The sequence below is a fragment of the Colias philodice genome, chromosome 23, assembly GCF_061535455.1.
Source record: "Colias philodice isolate Cphi_HAF_F1 chromosome 23, ilColPhil1 Martin Lab GWU primary, whole genome shotgun sequence".
Classification (NCBI taxonomy): Eukaryota; Metazoa; Arthropoda; class Insecta; order Lepidoptera; family Pieridae; genus Colias; species Colias philodice.
The window spans coordinates 4424842-4446028 of NC_143108.1; the positions used below are offsets into that span (position 1 = coordinate 4424842).

At 34.4% G+C, this 21187-nt stretch overlaps 1 protein-coding gene across 1 annotated transcript; it reads right to left on the bottom strand.

The window, feature by feature from the left end:
- Nucleotides 1–1546: 1546 nt before the first annotated feature.
- Sfxn1-3 (Sideroflexin-1-3) lies at nucleotides 1547–21069 on the bottom strand. Its single transcript, XM_089709717.1, has 9 exons — nucleotides 20921–21069; nucleotides 18857–19004; nucleotides 17481–17635; nucleotides 16986–17103; nucleotides 16644–16719; nucleotides 4437–4522; nucleotides 3694–3821; nucleotides 2952–3136; nucleotides 1547–2441 (listed from the first exon to the last, which is right to left on the bottom strand). The coding sequence occupies exons 2-9, from the start codon at nucleotides 19000–19002 to the stop codon at nucleotides 2382–2384; spliced, it is 954 nt and encodes a 317-aa protein (XP_089565843.1). The 5' UTR covers nucleotides 19003–19004; nucleotides 20921–21069; the 3' UTR covers nucleotides 1547–2381.
- Nucleotides 21070–21187: the final 118 nt, after the last annotated feature.

Sequence of the window (21187 nt, forward strand, 5' to 3'; positions counted from 1 at the left end):
TTATAAAGAATAGAAACATTCGATCACGAAATTATGTGGGTTGGAGTCCCGCCTCGTGATCGAATTTTTTCTATCTTATATATAAAAATGAATCGCAAAATGTGTTGGTAAGCGCATAACTCGAGAACGGCTGAACTGATTTCGATAATTCTTTTTTTATTATATTCCTTGAAGTACGAGGATGGTTCTTATGTAGAGAAAACGTAAATATGTACCACGGGCGAAGCCGGGGCGGACCGCTAGTTCTTTATAAATTTATAAAACACGAAGATTTTAAAAATGTAACCAATGAACACAATCAATATTAGATTAATTGTAATATTGCTCTGAGATTGTAATGGTGTCTAGTTTGACTTAAAATAATAAATATCTACCCTCACTTTTAAAAATGTAGTATATTCACACGAAATATAAGCGCACCTTATAGGGAAGGGAAGATATGGGTTAAAGAGTTAAATAAATAACATGATTATATTTAAATTATTAATTTTCAACAGTATTTTCAGTAGTGTTAACATGTAAATTGATTTGATTTTTACGAAATCTCATAGATGGCGCTGTTTCAGATTTGTCTTTATACTACTAAATTCATTAAACTGTTTCTCTGCCCAAATTACGTAAATGACATAGTTTTTATTTTGTAAAGCTAGATAATAGCATGGCTTACTCGAAACCAACATTTAAACATGAGTCTTTAGATTGTACGCTGTCATAGTACACGGAATATGTAAGAAAAATAAAGGCTCACAGCTCCTCCCCCGAAGGTGATATCATGATAATATGTTTAAACTATCCTCACCCGACCTCTTAGGAATATTCATGCAAAATTTGAAGTAAATCTATGCAGTACTTTTCGAGATTAGCTCGGTCAAACATACAGACAAACAGACAAACAGACAAACAGACAAACAGACAAAAATTCTAAAAACTATATTTTTGGCTTCTATATCGATTATAGATCATGGATTATGTATTCTTTTAAAAAAATATTCAATGTACAGTTTTGACTTTCCTACGATTTTATTATATGTATAGATTTTTATTGGTATAACAAGAACTTAACTGTAAATTGACTAAAAATCGCGTATCGAAGAAAACCTCTAGATACTTTGCAGTTTTATACTTTATTTATCTAAATTTAATGTAATATTTTTAATCAGTAATTACGTAATTTAACTGTATTATTGTCTACGCTTATAGGACTTTTTGTCGACGCATTTATGTGTGCTTAGGTAATATGTATGTATGAATTTGTGTATGTGGAATATGTTATTCAGCCATAATAAATATTTCGTGAAAATAAAATGTGTTTTAATATCAAATGATTTTTATGGATGTGCATAGGTCTAGGATTTTATTATTATTTCTTGAGCTTCACCAACTAGTAGACTGATGACGTTCGATTTAATTTCGACTTTAAAATTTGACAAAATATGAACAATAATATTTTAAAAAATTAAACAAGACGGATGGCAAATCCCTCTAAAATTTAAATAATATAGGACTAACGAATTACTTTCCCTCATTTTAAATTAAAAGTCACCAATAATATTCATTCATTTATTTCATTTTGTACATTTCACACTTTCTACTTTCTACGCATAAAATTTGCAACAGAAAACAGTAACGGGTATTATTGTCTTTACACATAATAATTGACAATATTATAAATAACTAGATTAATTTTTGGTATGTAAATAAAGCAATTTTTATAAATCAAAATATTATTTCACTAACAATCAATAATGGCGCCAAATCGAAGGCTGAAGCACAGATAATAAATTAAAGTCAAACACAGATAACACAAACGTTCTATGTAGTAACATAGAGTTGTCATGTCTTTCATGTCACTTAAGAATTTGTAAGTCAAATTATTAAATTTAATTCATTTTGCTGTTTTGTAAAAAAAATGGCTTAAATTCCACAATTCTTAAGTATACCGGAATATTTTATACGCCGTAGGTATTGCTTATTTCATCCTAAATAATAAATAAATATATTCCACATTTATCAGATCAAAATAATATATCACAACCCAAAATATTGAGCGGTATAAAAAATATAAAATTAAAACATGATACAAAAATTAACAATATAAAATAATATTTTAAAACTATATTTAAAAGGAATGCATACCAGATCAAATTCTATTAAATAATTAAATATACGATCTTTACGTGCGCAAAACAATGTAAAGATTGTCTATATAAAAATCACGCATAAAGGAATGCTACAAATTAAATTGGAAATGTAAATAAATGCCTATAACTGTACTTACTAACGAACAGCTGAAAAATTCTTTCATAATTTAACGAGTTTCACTTGTACAAAGGTTTTTGGACAATTCCATAACAGAGTATAACAAATTTTGCGAAGGCAGTTTACAAGCCCTTGTTGAAAACCACGTGGTCCACTTTCGGGTAGTTCTTTTTCATGAAGTCCTGTAACCGAAAAAAAAAATTAAAAGCTACTATGACATTGATTTTATTTTGATTTACTTCAAGGTATATGAATAGGAGATAGAAGCCATGATAAAAAATCAGATCACATTACAATTTATCACAACACAAAAAATGTTAACATTTATTTTTCCATACCATTGTATTGTATTATATAATAGACCAATGTCATAATCTGATGATATTGTAAGTTTTAAACATGATTTATCTTGGCTAGCACACTGCTACAGGCCACCCAATCCACCCTTCCCAACAAACAAAAAAAAAAGACAGGTTGCACTCCGGGAGTGCCGGCAGAAGTGAAAACTTGATTATTAACGTTCAGCATGTTTGATATTTTGGAATGGTAGGTATCCGTCTTACGCTTTTTCGATCAGGTCACGTATCCTGACGCGAGTTTAAGATTTTATACCCATTACAGAAAAAGTGCTCAACGCCGCTAAAGAAGTTTTCACTTCAAAAACATTTTTTGCCCTAGCAACACCAACTCACCCTAAGCTCCGGATCTAAGCTGGCAACACTGAGCGTCGCGCGCTGATCGAATATCGCGCAGCACAGCGGCGTCGCGAACGTGACGCACAGACCGACCAGACACAGTTGGAACGGGATTACACCCTTTGGATGTCGGCAGAACAGACCGCGACGGGTCGCTATGTTCGTTATTATTGGCGTCACCGCTGAGAATCAAGAAAACAAGATTTGAATAACACATCTGTGGGATTTCCGTAAAAAAATGTTTTCAAAACATCTGAATTGTTGCATACACGATGGTTGCTGCACTGCAACCATCGTGTACAAGAACAGAAAGTTATATATAACTACTAGCGGTCCGCCCCGGCTTCGCCCGTGGTACCTACATGTTTAAACTATCCTATCTCTCAAGTTGGATCGAACTGCACATGGTGTGCAAATTTTATTATAATCGGTTAAGCGGTTTAGTAGTCCATTGAGGACAAACATTGTGACACGAGATTTATATATATTAAGACTAGATTTCCGCCCGCGGCTTCGCCCGCGTTTTCAAAGGAAAACCCGCATAGTTCCCGTTCCCGTGGGATTTCCGGGATAAAACCTATCCTATGTGTTATTTTGATGTATAAGCTATATTGTGGTAATGTTTCATTCAAATCCATTCAGTAGTTTTTACGTGAAAGAGTAACAAACATCCATACATCCATACTTACAAACTTTCGCCTTTATAATAGTAGTAGGAGGAAATTAGGATAACACTCACTCATGCCGGGCAGCGCCATAAGCACGCGGGAGAATATCACGAGGCTTATCCCGTAGCGCGCCGCAACCTTCGACTCGCCCACGCGCTTGCCGTCCGGCGTGAATACTGGCGTGCCGTTCAGTAGCTCCCTGAAACAAATAGTTTTCGGAATAGAAGAAAAAGTTCTAATCTAATAGTCTCGTTCTAAAATACAAAAAAAGACGTGTGGCACTCGGAGACTGCCGCGGTAAAGCTATTGCATGCTATGCCTTCAAGCCACACCTCCGCGCCCGTCGGAGTGGGGAGCGTGAGGTTTTTCGTTACGCAATTTCTGAATTCGGTCCCCGCGCTCAAGGCCCGCGATAGAAGCTATGCAATAGCTTAAAACTGACTTGGTTTAGACTTTAGAGGTACATGCATGTCGCAATAAGTTTGGTTTATTGCCCTGTTTTGTATAAAAAAAAATGTTTATTGGATAAATAAAAAAGATGACACTTGGTTACTGTTGCGCCCGTAATAAATTTTTACTCGTTCACCTTTTTTTTACTTCTGCTGAGAGAAATGTGGAGGGGATTACTGCATATTATGGACTACTGCAGGACAAAGAGTACTATAATAATACGGCAGCAGGATCGGCCTAGCGCTCAAGAAATTTACCGCTAATTATAAGAACTTTTTGCTAATCTGTTGTTGAATATTGAAAAACAATGCGTGTTAGAAACGAATGGCTCGTATACCTTTTTAACAATAACAATTAAACTTACCCACTCCTCATCATGGGAATGTTTATAAAGTTAGCTCCGCACACGGCAGCGAACGGCACAAGGCTCGCGTAGATGGGGCTCATGTTCTGAATACAAAAGCATATAATATATTAAGTATTAATATGAAAAGAAATTATGTAGCATGTTTGCTATTGTAGAAAGTAATATTTGGCATTTATATTCGATGATCAATACATATAATAAAATTCTAGAAAAGTGGTGTCTGTACAATGAAAATATGTAAAAAAAAAATAGCAGGGGTTATTACTAAATCGATCCCAAACCCAAAACTGTCGTTAAATTTTTTTTTGTCTGTTTGTCTGTTTGTCTGTTTGTCTGTATGTTTGAACACGCTAATCTCAGAAACGGCTTATCCGATTTAAATGCGGTTTTCACTAATATATTGTGGTAATCTTCATTTAACATTTAGTGTTTATTTCATGTCAATCGGTTTATAAATAAAAAAGTTATGACCATTTAAGGAAGGACGGCGAACATTTGCTAAGGCATTCTATTGTGTACGATAAGAATACATGAACAACTTTATTACGTAAGTTATACGCTACAGTTATTCCTTGAAATGTCCAGATGATCATATCGAAAGTCCCCAAATGGGGGTAAGCTGAGGGTGTAGTAGGGGGGGAAGGGGTTCAAAAGACCTTTATTTAGATTTTTGCTCATAAGACTAAAACCTGCACAAATAACATTATTGTTACTTCTAGGTAAATTTTCTGCATAAAATGTCCTTTAAATTATGTCTTAGGTATTATATTTTTAACCCCCGACGCAAAAGAGGGGTGTTATGACCGCTATGTGTGTTTGTGTGTCTGTCTGTGCCACCGTAGCTCGCTAACGGGTAATACGAATTAGATGCCGTTTTTTTGTTAGGCAGCCTATTTTCCGATGCTGGTTCTTAGATATAGTGTATCAAAATCGGTTCATCCATCCATTATATATATATAGATAGAGGTAAAAATGGGAATGAATAATCGAATGTGGTCAAATAATATACTCAAGCGGCATATCAAATGAAAGGGCATGACGTGTGAATTACAATAATTAGTCATGTTTTATTAAAATTGGTTCATCCGTTTATTACATATAACAATAATATTATATATATTTTTATATATAGGGCACCATAAATAAATAATTAATACAAATGAAGCATCAAAGGATAGGTATGACGTGTACATTGTACTTACAATTATTAGACATGCTTTACAACACAATGCCATTTACTAGGGGTGAAAGGTAAAAGTTGAAAGTTGTGAAAGTAGAAGGATATGGGAGCGGGAGCCCACACCCTGAAATTTTTTACCTAAGTTTTTTAGCTCAGTCTATACCTACATATAATAAAATTGTAGAAAAGTGATGTCCGTCCAATGAAAATATGTAAAAAAAATTAGCAGGAATTATTGTTAAATCGTTCCTGAACCCAAAACTGAAGTTATTTTTTTTTGTCTGTTGTGTGTATGTTAATGTTATCTGTGTATGTTTGGGCACGTAAATCTCTGAAACGGCTTATCCGATTTAGATGCGGTTTTCACAAATATATTGTGATAAGCTTCATTTAACATTTAGTTTTTATTTCATGTCAATCGGTTCATAAATAAAAAAGTTATGACCATTTAAATAATCACGGCGAACATTTGTTAAGGCATTCTACCTATTGTACAGCGCGTCCGTGGGTATATAAAGAGCGCCGAGAGCCGCGCGGTTGCCATATGAATTCGGGTATTCGTAGTGAACACACCTATTCTGGAGCGTATAATCTAATAGTTGTATTCGATTGTTGTGATTCATTTGAATACTGAATGTTTGCATATTTCATTTATGGTTTTTAAAATAAATATTTTGATTTGGTAAAGTATAGGTTAGGTATAGGTTATATTTGGTATAGGTTAGGTATTTCTTTTTTAGGGTTTATAGGTTAGTTATATTATTGATTTTCTATATCTTAATTTTAGTTTGAGTTTTTTTTAATAAATTTAATAAGTATTTGGTATAGGTTAGGTATTTCTTTTTTAAGGTTTGTAGGTTTTTATCTTGATTTTCTTTATGTTTTAAATTTATTTAGGGTTTATAAATACATATATTTGGTATAGGTTAGGCATTTCTTTTTTTAATTTTCTTTGTTAAGTAGTTTTTAATTTTTTTTTTGCTCAGCTTAGTAATTAATTCATTTTACTCACATTTGTTTTGTTTATGTTATTTTTGAACTGCATTATATTCTGTAAGTTTGCATAATTCAATTGTTTATGGTAGTACGTATTTACTAAATCATTTTGTGTTTAGTAACTACTATTTTATTGTAAAATAATGCCTCGAAGAAAGTCCAACCTTTCCCAATATAGCAGAAATGCTAAAAGAATACGATTAATTCGATCACAGGAATCTGAGGAAGATCGTGAAGCGAGGCTCTCTGCATCTCAGGAATATCAGGCTAGGTTTCGTGCTGCAGAAACTTCGACTCAGCGAGAATCTCGACTGAGTTCAAATCGTTCTCGAATAATGTCAATTCGAAATAGGGAGATTAGCGAACACCGAGAGGCACGTTTATCTACTGATCGCGAGGCCCACGCTCTATCGCGTGAGTCTGAGACTTTTACAGATAGGGAAATTCGCCTAAGTTCTCAGAGGGTTCGAACAACAAATGCTCGATCTCAGGAGACACAGGACGAACGACAAGTACGTCTATCTGCCGACCGTGAAGCTCATACACTATCGCGTGAATCTGAGACTTTCACAGATAGGGAAATTCGCCTGAGTTCTCAGAGGATTCGAACAGCAAATGCTCGATCTCAGGAAACACAGGACGAACGACAAGTACGTCTATCTGCCGACCGTGAAGCTCATGCACTATCGCGTGAATCTGAGACTTTTACAGATAGGGAAATTCGCCTAAGCTCTCAAAGAGAACGAACTTTGCGGTCTAGGGAGCTGGAAAGTAGTATCGATCGTGAATATCGATTAACAGCTGATCGAGAGCGTCACAACACCAACAGACTTCATGAAAATGATGATGAACATCGAGAAAGATTGCAACGAGCTAGAGAAAGCTATGAGCAAAGCCGTCAGAGTGAAGAAAATTACTTATTAATTGAGAGGGAACGAGTGAGGGATATTCGGCAACAAGAAACTGCAGACGAACGCCAGTCTCGGCTAAATGCTGATCGAGTTGCACATACGATCATTAGAATGGTGTCAAGCCCAGAAAGTGAGACGGAGATAGAAAACCTTCCATGGGCGAACAAAGAGAAATCAGGGTATTCGTATTCACCCAGAATTGAATACTCTGAATTCGCCATTATAGGAGGTATGGTGGTATGTTGTGCATTTTGTAATGCTTTCAAATGGCAAAAAGAACCAAATGGCATATGCTGTTCAGGTGGCAAAGTGCTCATTGAAAATTTCCATGATCCTCCAGACATTATGAAAGCTTTACTGAATGGGGAACATCCTCAGTCCAAACATTTTTTGGACAATAGCCGTTTATATAATAGTGCATTCCAAATGACATCCTTTGGGGCCAAACAAATTACAGAGGGCCCTTTCATGCCAACGTTTAAGGTGCAGGGCCAGGTTTATCACCTTATTGGATCTTTACTTCCGCAAAATGAGCCAAAATTTCTTCAAATTTATTTTGTATCAAATTACAATGAACAGGCTCATATCCGACATGATAACTTTCCTCAATTGAACATCAACCTCATATCTCAACTTCAAAATATGTTACATCAAGTAAATCCATATGTCAGAAGTTTCAAAGCCGCGATAGATTCTATCCCACAAGGCCAAAATAACAATTATAAAGTTATAATTAAGGCTGATAGACGTCCTGCGGAAGAACATCGTGGAAGGTACAATGCTCCTGTTGCAGACGAAGTTGCAGTAATTTTAGTCGATCAGGAATGTGACAGACGTGACATAGTATTGCGTACTCATGATGATCGCTTACAACGAATTTACGAAACCCATAGAGCTTATGATGCCCTGCAATATCCATTGATATATTTCCATGGCGAGGATGGGTACAATTTCGGACTCTATCAAGTTCATCCGAATACTAGAATAACAAATTATAATAAAAAAATATCAGCTTTACAGTTTTATTCATACCAGATACAAATAAGACGGAATTGTTTTAATTATTTGCAACGATTTCGAGGACTTTTCAGCCAATTCATCGTCGATATGTACGCAAAAATAGAGACGGAGAGGTTAATTTATATACGCACTAACCAGACACGATTGCGTGCTGAGGATTATGTGCATTTGCGAGACGCAATGCAGCAAGATAATAACGTGGAGAACATGGGACGATTAGTTATCTTACCATCAAGCTTTATAGGAGGTCCACGTTATATGCATGAGCGAACCCAAGACGCCTTTTGCTATGTTCGCAAATACGGTCGACCTGACCTTTTCATCACCTTTACCACTAACCCAAAGTGGAATGAAATTTCAGAAGGGCTTTTTGATGGCCAGGTGCCACATGATCGCCATGACATAATAGCCCGGGTGTTTCATCTTAAACTCAAGCTCATGATCGACCTAATTACAAAACAAAAGGTTTTCGGGCCATCAATGTGTTTTATGTACAGTGTTGAGTGGCAGAAACGGGGGTTGCCACATGCCCACATTCTGCTATGGTTAGAAGAAAAACTTAGGCCTGATACTATTGATAGTGTTATAAGTGCTGAATTTCCCGATAAGACCCAAGATCCTATGTTATTCGATATTGTGAAGACTCATATGATACACGGACCATGCGGCACATTAAACAGAAATTCTCCCTGTATGCAAGAAGGTCATTGCTCTAAAAGATATCCTCGGGCACTTACAGAACACACAATATCGGGAGAAAATGGATATCCACTATACCGTCGAAAATCACCACAACAAGGAGGCTTCACAGCAAAAATAAGATTACATGGTCAGGAAATAGATGTAGATAATAGATGGGTGGTACCTTATTCACCGGTACTATCAAGAACCTTTCAAGCTCACATAAACGTCGAGGCCTGTAACAGTGTCGAATCCATCAAATATATTTGTAAATATGTGAATAAGGGCTCTGACCAAGCAACTGTGGGGTTCACTAATAATGATAACGATGAAGTTACGAGGTTTCAGTCGGGCCGCTATATAAGCTCCTCTGAGGCAGTTTGGCGTATTTTAAGTTTTTCAATTCACGAGAGATATCCACCCGTCATCCATCTTGACGTTCATCTTGAAGGTGGACAAAGAATATATTTCAATCCTGAAAATGTAACGGAGCGTTTACACAACCCAAGAAGAACCACTCTGCTCGCCTTCTTCAATCTTTGCGAAACAGACACATTTTCTAGGTCTCTCTTATACAGCGAAGTTCCGTCGTATTATACTTTCAATAAACAAGAGGGTATGTTTAACCGCAGAAGACGTGGAACAGCTGTAGCAGGTGAACCAGGTATTTTTAAAGATCATGTCATTGGTAGGGTTTATACAGTTCATCCGAATAACTCCGAATGCTTTTACCTTCGCCTACTTCTGCACGTTGTCCGAGGGCCTACTTCGTTTGCCGATCTCCGAAAGCTTGACAATATTGTACACCCTACATACCAAGCCGCGTGCCGGGCACGTCACTTACTGGATGGGGATCAACATTGGGATGATGCTTTGTCAGAAGCAAGTATTAGCGAAAGTCCTCAGCGGTTGCGACATTTGTTTGCAGTCATGCTGGTGTTTTGTGCACTATCTGACAGTGCACAGTTATGGAATAAGTATCAAAATAAATTAGCTGAGGATTTTTTCAGGCACGTACAACTTAATGATAACCCAATCGAGGAGAGATTACGTGAAAGTCAATTGAATCGTTGTTTGTTGGCTATTCAGGATATAGTTACATCTATTGGTGGTAATCCCATTTCTCAATATGGCATGCCGGAGGCGTCATTTAGCGGAGAACGTATTAATAGAGATTACGTGATGGAAAACAACTATGATCCAGTTGACTTGGCCGAAATTTTACAAACTGATCTGTCGAGGCTAACTGATGAACAGCGGATGATATTTGATCGGGTGTGCCGCAGCGTTGATAATGCTTTGGGAGAAATGTTATTCGTAGATGCTCCCGGTGGAACGGGTAAGACATTTCTTACGAAAGTTATTTTGGCGAAGGTACGAAGCCAAGGTAGAATCGCGCTTGCTGTCGCTTCATCAGGAATAGCAGCCACATTGTTGCCAGGTGGGAAAACTGCTCATACAATGTTCAAAATTCCTATTGACTTAGACCGCACAGAAAGCCCTATTTGTAATATTTCAAGAAACAGCGATAAGGCGAAAGTTTTACGCGATTGTTGTCTTATTATATGGGATGAGTCAACAATGGCAAATAGAAAAGCAGTAGAAGCAGTGGATAGAACGTTGCGTGACATCAAGCGAAACGACTTACCCATGGGTGGCATTACTATGCTTTTTTGTGGCGATTTTCGTCAAACTCTCCCAGTAATACCACGTGGGACAAGGGCTGATGAAGTGAGAGCCTGTCTTAAGAGTTCTCGACTGTGGCATTACATTATCCCTTTGCATTTGACATTAAATATGCGAGCGCAAATTGGAGGCAACGAAAATGCTCAAGAGTTTTCAGATTTGCTGCTAGATATCGGTAACGGTGTGTATCCGCAGGAACAAGGTAAAGTTGCTCTTAATGAAAACTTATGCTGCAAAGTTTCGTCAAGGCTAGACCTCATATCATCTGTGTATGGAAACGCAACGCAAATACCATCTCGCGCAAATTCCTGGCTTTGTGAAAGAGCTATTTTGACACCACGAAATGACCAAGCTGCAACAATAAACGCTGAAATTTTGAGCTCTGTTCCGGGGGATTATGTTGAGTATGTCTCCATTAACAGAGTTATGGAAGAAGGAGAATCTACAAACTACCCAGTAGAATTTTTAGAATCCCTCAGTGCTCCTGGACTACCAGCACATAAGATTAAATTAAAAGTAGGCTTACCCATAATTCTCCTCAGAAATTTAAGCCCTCCTAAACTCTGTAACGGTACGAGATTAAAAGTGTGCAATTTAAAACAAAATATAATAGAAGCAGAAATTTTAACAGGATGCGGTATCGGTGAAACTGTTTTCATTCCTCGGATTCCACTGATACCAAATAATTTTCCATTCAGTTTTAAGCGAGTGCAATTTCCGGTGAGCCTATGTTTTGCGATGACAATCAATAAAGCCCAAGGTCAGACGCTTAAAGTTGTTGGTGTAGATCTTAGTATCAGCTGTTTCTCGCACGGTCAGCTATATGTAGCTCTGTCACGGGTTAGCAATCCTAGGAGCCTGTATGCTTTCGTCCCCGATGGCCATACGTCAAACATCGTTTATAGGGAAGCATTACTGTAGAGTAGATTTTCAGCTACACAATCTGTTTGTAATTCAAAATATGCTGCCCGCAGTCACTGTTCCACGCGGACGAAGTCGCGGGTACAGCTAGTCTCAAATATAATATTATGTGGATCCTATTTCAATGAACGGTAATTTTCTATAATTACCATATATAGTCTTTTGTGTACTGGAAAATATTTAAAAACAATTATAAAATACATATTATCATTATCACCAACAGACGGAATGTTTTTAAATAAAAGGAATGACAAAGAAAGTCACTTCAATTGGTATGTTTTTAAATAAAAAGAATAACAAAGAAAGTCACTGCACAGCCACACAATCGACGAGTGGTATGGGAAGTAACGAGGAAACTAGGCAGAGACAGTGTGGCCACGTTACTCGTTATGCCACACGTCGTTCTCATCGTCCTGTTCACTGCTCCCTATTTTGTCGATTTTGCCTGCGAGTATAAGGACCGGCAATACGAGTGCGAATGACTGGCCACATACTCGCGCGATCGCATTCCGCATTCGTGCAAGACGCACACGTATGCAAAATTGGAAATTATGTCGTCAACAAGCATGGAATGGTCAAATGAAAAGTTTTTTATGTTTGAGGACGACGACGACAATGTACATTTCTTTTTACTACCTACATTAATATAATTAGCTATACTAAAAATGCATAGCGCGCACGCTGCCTTCGTTTCGACGTCCATTGTGTCATGTGTGAGACAAGGCAAGTACTCTGTGGACAAGGCAAATGACGTCGCAATTAATTGCGCGAGTAGAGAGGTGTGTGGCCAGAGAGGGCAATGTCGCGGCGAATAACGGCAGCGCGGTGAGCATAGTGTGGCTACAGCATTATAAACAAAGCACATGAAATGAAATTTCTGGTAACTTTCTGTGTGTTTACATTTTTCCAACTATTTTTTATTTATTTCAATACTTTCGCCGATTATATGTTTCGACTTTCGATATCTTAACAAAGGTTAAAAAAATTGTGGAAATTCGTTTGAATAAAATCTCTAATTGCCCGCGCCCCACTCTACTATTGAGTAGCAATACTTTTAACTTCTTATTTTTATTGCTCACCAGCGGTCCGCCCCGGCTTCGCCCGCGGTAGGTACATATTTCGCAATATAAGGTAGCCTATGTTCTTTCTCAGGGTCTAAAGATTATCTGTGCCAAATTTCATCAAAATCGGTTCAGTAGTTTATGCGTGAAAACCATACATACATACATACAAACCTTTCCTCTTTATAATATTAGTATAGATTATCTCTGACTAATACATAATATAATATATAGTTGTGCTCATTATTTTGTTGCTAGCAACACTGGGTGTTGCGGAGTTTTTAACGGAAAGTTGAAAAGTTTTCGCTCGTGGAGTGGCCACAAAATCTAAACAATGTTTTCAGTAACAACAGTTTTGATGAACGTTTGCTCAACAAATTTTTACCTTAGGCTTTATTATTATCTATTTAAAACGTGATGCATTTAATCTAATGCATACATATTTTATATTTCAAATAAACATTAACGAACAGGACATGACCATTAGCATATTATATTAAATCACAACCTCGCATAATATTATCTAAACAAATATTTTCTGCTTTTCTTCATTACTATAACATAATGTAATGTAGAGCTACGGCGTAGTAAATTGCACACAAACGAGTAGTAGGTATTTGAATTAGGTAAGTATTTTATTACTAATCAAAGAGCAAGTAATATTTACTTATAATAGGTAAGTAGGTATTATCAATTTGAAGGTGATAATTTTTCGAAAATCAACAGTTTAAAGATTTCAGATTTGAAATAACGGTTGAAAGATATTGCCCGTGTTAGGTATGTGGCTGTGCTAGTGGTCTCTATATCCGCGAGTGAGACCACAAAACATACCTATAAATAGCTTCTATAAATTTTAAACCCCATACAATCCTTACTGAACTTGAATTCTATTTAGTTACATATATTTGCTTACAATGTTTAGCACTTTGATTATCATGATTGCACATGATTACGTCATGTGACGTCACAGTGCGAGCCCACATATGGCCCTGTATCACGATTAGTTTATCTTTCAGTTCAAATATTAGTTCAAGTGATGATGCATTATGCAGTATAGAATAAAATTAGTATGGTAAATATTACTTACATATTAGAGTTTAAATGGCTCTACGATACTAACTTCATGAAATATTTGAATAACATACTTTTAATTTGTAATCAACTAATAAGAAAATAATTTTAGAGAAATCATCATTGAATTAAATAATTTATTAGTATTAGTTATTATTTATTAGTAATTAGAGTGGCTTTTATATTATAGCAGTGACGTAGTTAGGTACCTATAGCTTCAGCGAAAAAAAACCTATGTGCCTATACTGCTATAATAGTATTATAAGTATGTAGATATCATTGTTAAATTCGAAAAAATATATTATCTCTGCAAATAATTTCTCTCAAATCCATAACATATTTTTTACATTTACTACTGATTCAAAAACAGTAAGTTCTATTTATGGAGAAGAAACAGCAAGAAACTCCATAGTTGCTCTTTTTCTTATCAGTTTCGGACTTTCATGAAATGTTATCAGTAAGATAACACGATAAAATAATAAACAGGAACAAACAAATCAAAATATGTATGAGGTTTCCACGGAAGTATATTCATCATAACATGACAGATTATAATATTCTAAAAATATATTATGCAAGAGTTTTACCACGTTTTACAATGACTGCGTAAAACGCGTAGGTTTATCAAACGTTACGCGGCATAATTTTGTCGCACTTTTAAATTAATAATAATAGCACAGACTAATAATAATATACTACGTATAAATAATAGTATATCTATTTTCTGTATAATTAAGCATTTATTACAAAGTTTTTGACTGGAAAACTTTTCCATTAGGGAGCGTCCATAAATAGAGGTTTTTGATAATCAATTTATGGACGCTCTCGTAGTTTAGCGCACATTTTCCCTACTCAACATTAGTTGCGCAAACGTATATTGTATAAAATTCACCAAAATCTGTATAGCCATTTGGGATATTTAGTAACAAACGTAATAACACACGTCGATGATAATAATAAAGACAGTCAATATTAAATACAGTTTCGTTATATTCAAACTTCAACAAATTTTTAAATCACTAGACTAACACTAGACTACTTTTAAAATTTAAAATATACATTTTTATTGTACCTTCAATTTGCTACATTTAAATATGACTAATGTACTCACAGAATGTACTTATATAAGTTTGCGTAACAATATATTTAAATTTCAGCAAACGTCACGTGTTTACACTAACTTACCTACTAAGTATATTTTTTATGCAAAGACACACCTACATCGTTACGTATAATGGTTCAAAATCCTTAGATAAGATAACATTTTTTACGAGAACGTTATCGGGATGAAAATTGAGAAATGTTTTCTTTCAGATTCAGGAAAACATGAGTTTAGTATTATCAAGGCTTAATTATAATCCATACTAATATTATAAATGCGAAAGTAACTCTGTCTGTCTGTCTGTTACTCAATCACGCCTAAATTACTGGACCAATTTGCATGAAATTTGGTATGGAGATATTTTGATACCCGAGAAAGGACATAGGCTACATTTTATTGCGAAATATGTACCACGGGCGAAGCCGGGGCGGACCTCTAGTTTATAATGTATTTTTTACCGAAGAGAGATTGGTAATTGGTATTCTAAAAAGTATTGATAAACTAATATTATACATTAAGTTATAAGTAGTAGTTATATTAATGGAAAAAAAACAGCTCAAAATGGTCTATTTCTAATAGAGAACACAATATGAATATGTATTGGCAATTTTAAATGACTAATAAAAATATATCGATGTTACCGGAAATGTATGAAATCAAGGAATTGTATAAAATTCCTAGGAAATGTGTACAATTCCGATACCATTTAGGAAATGTATAAAATATTGTTTAAAAAACTATTTAATGCATGCATATCCTAGGAAATGTATAATCTTCCTAGGAATTGTATACAATTCCAATATCGTATTAGGAAATGTGTAAAGTAAATGCTTTCTGTAATAAAACACGTTGTTATTTTTTTTTATTATAGCTCTTATTGATACAATCGGGTAACAGTCATACCGTAAAATTGTAATAATATTATGTTCATATTATTATCTTACTAATTAACATTTTAAAAATCAACTATCTAACTTTTAACGTAAATATCACAAAATCAACTTATTGTTATTCTTATAAAATCAAATTTTCATTTGGCAAGTAATCAGTCCCCTCGTCCCGCTGTCCCCGCGTATATTTGCCGTAGTCGGATTGTATAATCCGCCGTATTACATTACGGCTAGCTGTTTTAATATGCCGAAAATTCGTCTTTTACCAAAATTCTACAAAAAGACGGTCGCGAGCCGACGGAGACCCACTTCGTGGGGCTCCTATTTCTGTGTAGTTTTAAAAAACACTAACCTAACCTAACCCACCCCCTTATCCAAACCAAAAATTTATGATTACGAATTATTGGCATAGTTACTAAAAAATGCCGACCGTTTGTAAACGGCCAGATTATATACAATTAGCCTGCGACATATCCATATCTTAAATGTTTTACATTTCCGATAGCTATTTAGGAAATGTATAGATTTCCTAGGAAATGTGTATAAAATAATTTATTTCACACATTTCCGTGCGATTTTAGGAATTATATACATTTCCTAGGAATTGTATACAATGATGGATTACATACATTTCCGGTAACATCGATATTAATTTTACACATTATTTTAAATGATTACGACTTACCTTAACTTTACTGTTGAGGTAGAGAGCGGTGCTTAAGGCGCCTCCACACGCGGCGCAATACGAACCCAATAATTGTCTAAAATGCCATAATGATTACAAAACTTATTTCTATTGGGTGCTGATATATGAAAGAATAATTAATTGATAGTTTGATACTGTTGTCTGTTACACAAATTTATATGTATGAAAGAACAAAAATGAATTAAAGATCGCTTAGCTTTGACAATAATTGATATACCTAAGTAACTACGAGTAAAAAAATATTTGACAAAAACTAGATTTAGAAATTAAAGGTCCGTTAAAATCTTTATTTAGAGCATTAAAAAATCTGTGTCAACTCACGTCATAGACATAGGAGCATCCCCTCCTCGGTTGGTATAATTTACGAGAGCGTTGAACGTTTGATTCACCCACTGCCAAAAAACTGTAGCAGCTGTAGTTTTGTAGAACGTTATCATACCTGGAATAAAAGATAAATTAAAACACTCTTATTAAATACTTGCTCAAATTATCATATTAAGAGTGAGCTAAATAACTTCTTTCCTTTATGTAACCGGCAAACAAACACAGTTAATATTAAGTATATTCATTTCTCTTAATTTTCGTAGCAATATGTTCGTAGCGTTTACGTTTTAATTATCTTATAAGATTATCTATACAAGTGCATAATCATGCATTACATATTGTAAGGGATACAAATACGCACAGAAAAAGAAGCTAAGAAAAACAACCGATCATAAATCAAAACTACCTGTAACAAAATATATTCAAAACTTCCCACATACTCATGCACGAAACTTCACCATAAAAAAGAACAAAAAAAATCATTTTTCTCACATCCAGTGATAATAGTGTTCATCGGCGCCTGCGCAGCCATCCTTCCAAGCACGAACATTTTCTCGCCCGTGTCCGGATGGTACGCGCTGTCGTATAGGTATTTCGCCGCCCATAGTTTGTCTATGTCGTAGCCAGCCGGCATTTTGTGCGAGCGCCTGTTTGATATTGCCTTTATAAATTATTTCGAAATAAATGTATTTTTTTTTTCAAACAACCCAAAAAAATTCTGTCGAAGAGAACATCCTACCTTTTTCAAATAGGAATGTACAAATTATAAGAAAGATTTTATACATGTAAGTATGACATTCTAAGAATTTTCTTCGAAAAATTAGTTTCCAAAATTAATACTCGGTTAGAAATATAATTAATGAACTGAATTTACTGCATGTGTTTTATCTCTTGACATAATTATGGGTATTACAATTATTTGACCTTTGTATTGATTAATATTGACATAGGTCAATGGGGCACGTGTCATATTTTTATAAGAATCCCGATATGTAATTAGATTAGAGTAGTTAGTTATAAATGAAAATTTCATATTTTCAGAATGTAATAATGTTATTAATATTTTTGAATAGTTGATGACCAACAATGATAACAATCCTCATGTACTGCGAGATATTAAAATCTAGTAGTATCATGCATGTTATTAGAAAAGTATTCAAATATTATGATCCTACGCAGTAGGTACAAACTGTTGTGAAATACACTGTACAAATATACGTACACTCCTACGCTAAAATGAGATAAATTTTGTACGTTTTTATTTATTTTTCCGCAATGGTAATCCGATGTTTTTCCTTGATTAGAAGCTTTATTATTCCTGAATAGTTTTTAATCCATCTCAGATGTCTTTTATGTGACTTTTATGTGAATATCGTTTTTATGTAACTTCACAGAACATAAGGAAAATCTAAGCTTTTCTAAGAGCTAGCGCGCAAGAGCAACTTCTGTCTCCGCAACTATTTTGTCTCTCCCATCAACTCTATGGGCTTGTAAGAAAGTGCGCGCACGTAGCGACGCAACTCCCCATAGAGTTGATGGGAGAGACAAAATACATAGTTGCGGAGACAAAAGTTGCTCTTGCGCGCTAGCTCTAATACTCGATTGTATAAAAGGAAATATTGGCACACAATTTGTAATAGATTGATGGATCTTATTTAGTGAGGTTTCGCTAAATCTGTACTTTGATGTGGAGATTGAGTTTAAAAAGAATTTAGAAAATAACGTTTTGGGAACGACGGTTAAATTTGATAAAAATAACGTTACGTTTTACGTTAACATTAGAAATTTTTTGATATAATTTTTCAACAGCATAACATTTATGTAGTCACTAGTCATCTAACACACAATACAATACAAGAACAACTCACTTGAACTCGGTAACGACTTTCTTCGCCTCATCCAGCTGTTCCGTCGTCGCGAACGCATTGAGAGGGTTAGTGAGCAGCAGAAAGTGCTTCGCTCTGCCCATATATGAGCTCTGGTCATATCGAGGCTTGGTTAGGTCTATGCTCATTTCTGTAAAAATGTAAATAAAATAAATGTTTTTGGTGTATCGCTTGGTAACGATAGATGCTTGTAGCGACGTATTTGTGTCTTCCCTTTTATAGAGACAAAAAAGTTACTGTGAATTGAAAAATGTGTTAAATACATATATTTTTCTACGTTTAATGTGATCAAAAAATATCAAATATGTTGAACTTGCCAGCAATATAGAAAGGTAAATTTTTTGTGTCCGGCAATGTAATAACATAAATAATATAGAATATTTATATTTAGAGTATAATAACAGATAAGCGAACAATTAACATCCCGCGTATTGCTTTATATCGTTAATTAGATAAATAAACAACACTTATCTGAGTAGTTTTGATGACGGATTTCGTAAGATGAATAATCAATCATGCATGTTTTTAATAATAACGGAGTTATTTATATGTATGACGATAAATACGTTACTAAACTTGAAAAGTATTTTGGATTTAATTTACTAATTAATTTCATTTAACGCAAGACTGGGAAGCGGCTTTGCTTGTAGCTAAATAAAAAAAAACCTCATACCTAACATAATAGGTATGAAACCCTCGGAAAAAAATTGTAGGTCTCAGCTTATAGGTACATGAACATTATAATTAAATAAGTAACTAGAGGTTCGCCCCGGCTTCGCCCGTGGTACATATTTCGCAATAAAAGGTAGCCTAGATGTCCTTTCTCGGGTATCAAAATATCTCCATGCAAATTGGTTCAGTAGTTTAGGCGTGATTGAGTAACAGACAGACAGACAGAGTTACTTTCGCATTTATAATATTAGTATGGATATAGATATAGTATATATAGTATATAGTATGGATTCAATAAGCTTTGCCTTAAATACATTTAAACGTGTCAAAATTTACAAAAAATATATGTATTTATTATGAAAATAATTAAATAATCCGCTATGATTAAGTACGTACTTACGCATTCCAAAACATAAGAAGGGCATTATATACTTACAAGAAATTTGTATTTAATCATATGTATGTAAATTAAAAGTTTTTGCGTGCTAATCAAATGCAAGTAAAGCAATACAACGTATTTAGTATATAACGTTAAATTGTACACGCAAATTTAATTGCGTAGATAATACGAATTTTAATGATTCTGCTAATAATTGGTTCAACCATTGTTTTATTGAATAAATTAACTAGTTCCAATAGGGACAATGCACTTTTGTGAATTTATTATTTTTGGCTACTTCGATAGGTCATATAAATAATTCATGTCATTCAATTTAACAAGTTTAATTATGAAGAAAGAAAGTCCGTTTTGTGTTTTTAAAACTCAATTTCCTTAAGATTAGGGACCGTTGTAAAGAGCTTAATTTTTTTACATTGGTGAATATAATTATTTATTGCCCATAAATAAAATCGACACGAAATATTGAATCGATTATCAATGAATGTAGCTAGTGAAAGTATTTCATTTTAGTCAGAGGCTTTTTTTATACAGAATTAATTAAAACTTAACACAGACAAGAAAAATATAAAACAATAGAATACTTTTCAACAATTTTTCGACTATTTTATGAATTATAATGTGATATCCCTTCAATAATACTGAATTAATATTAAATTTTATTACAGTATCGTGTAAAACAATGTTATCAGATGATGCCATGACCCAAAGCACCCTGTTATCTTCGACATCCCTGAATATTAGTACCTATGAACTCTGTTATGTTCATTAAATGAAAATTTCTACAATTGATCAATAAAAATAACAAATCTTAGTATGGAACTACCTGGATAAATATTCAACTGATGTTTTTATCTTGTAAAAATACACTGTTTAATAAATTTGGAACTAGTATAATGATTAAAACTAAAATAAAATAATCCGGGAAAATTATTATATTACACTATTTTAAAAATCTTTAAAGGTAATTTACTTACTTATTTAATTTCGGTATTACACACTATAAATTTTTCCAAATCTTAATTTATTCAACAATTATTATATTAAAGCTTTGAAACACATTTTTAACAGTTTCTTTCTACTCCGCAAATTTTATCGGAATTATGTAGTTCAAATGTTGCGCCGTCACAAGACCTCCAAATATGACATAAAATCAATTTCTTCTCGTATGTCAGAGTTGCCAGATTTGAATAAAATAATATTGCTAATTTTGCAAAAAAAGTGTAATGTGGTAATGAAACATT

Coding starts and splice junctions, on each gene's coding strand:
- Sfxn1-3 (XM_089709717.1), bottom strand. CDS start 19,002: ATGAGCATAGACCTAACCAAGCCTCGATATGACCAGAGCTCATATATG. Junction 17,636..18,856: donor AAAGTCGTTACCGAGTTCAA/GTGAGTTGTTCT, acceptor AATATCAAACAG/GCGCTCGCACAAAATGCCGG. Junction 3,822..4,436: donor ATTCCCATGATGAGGAGTGG/GTAAGTTTAATT, acceptor TATTTGTTTCAG/GGAGCTACTGAACGGCACGC.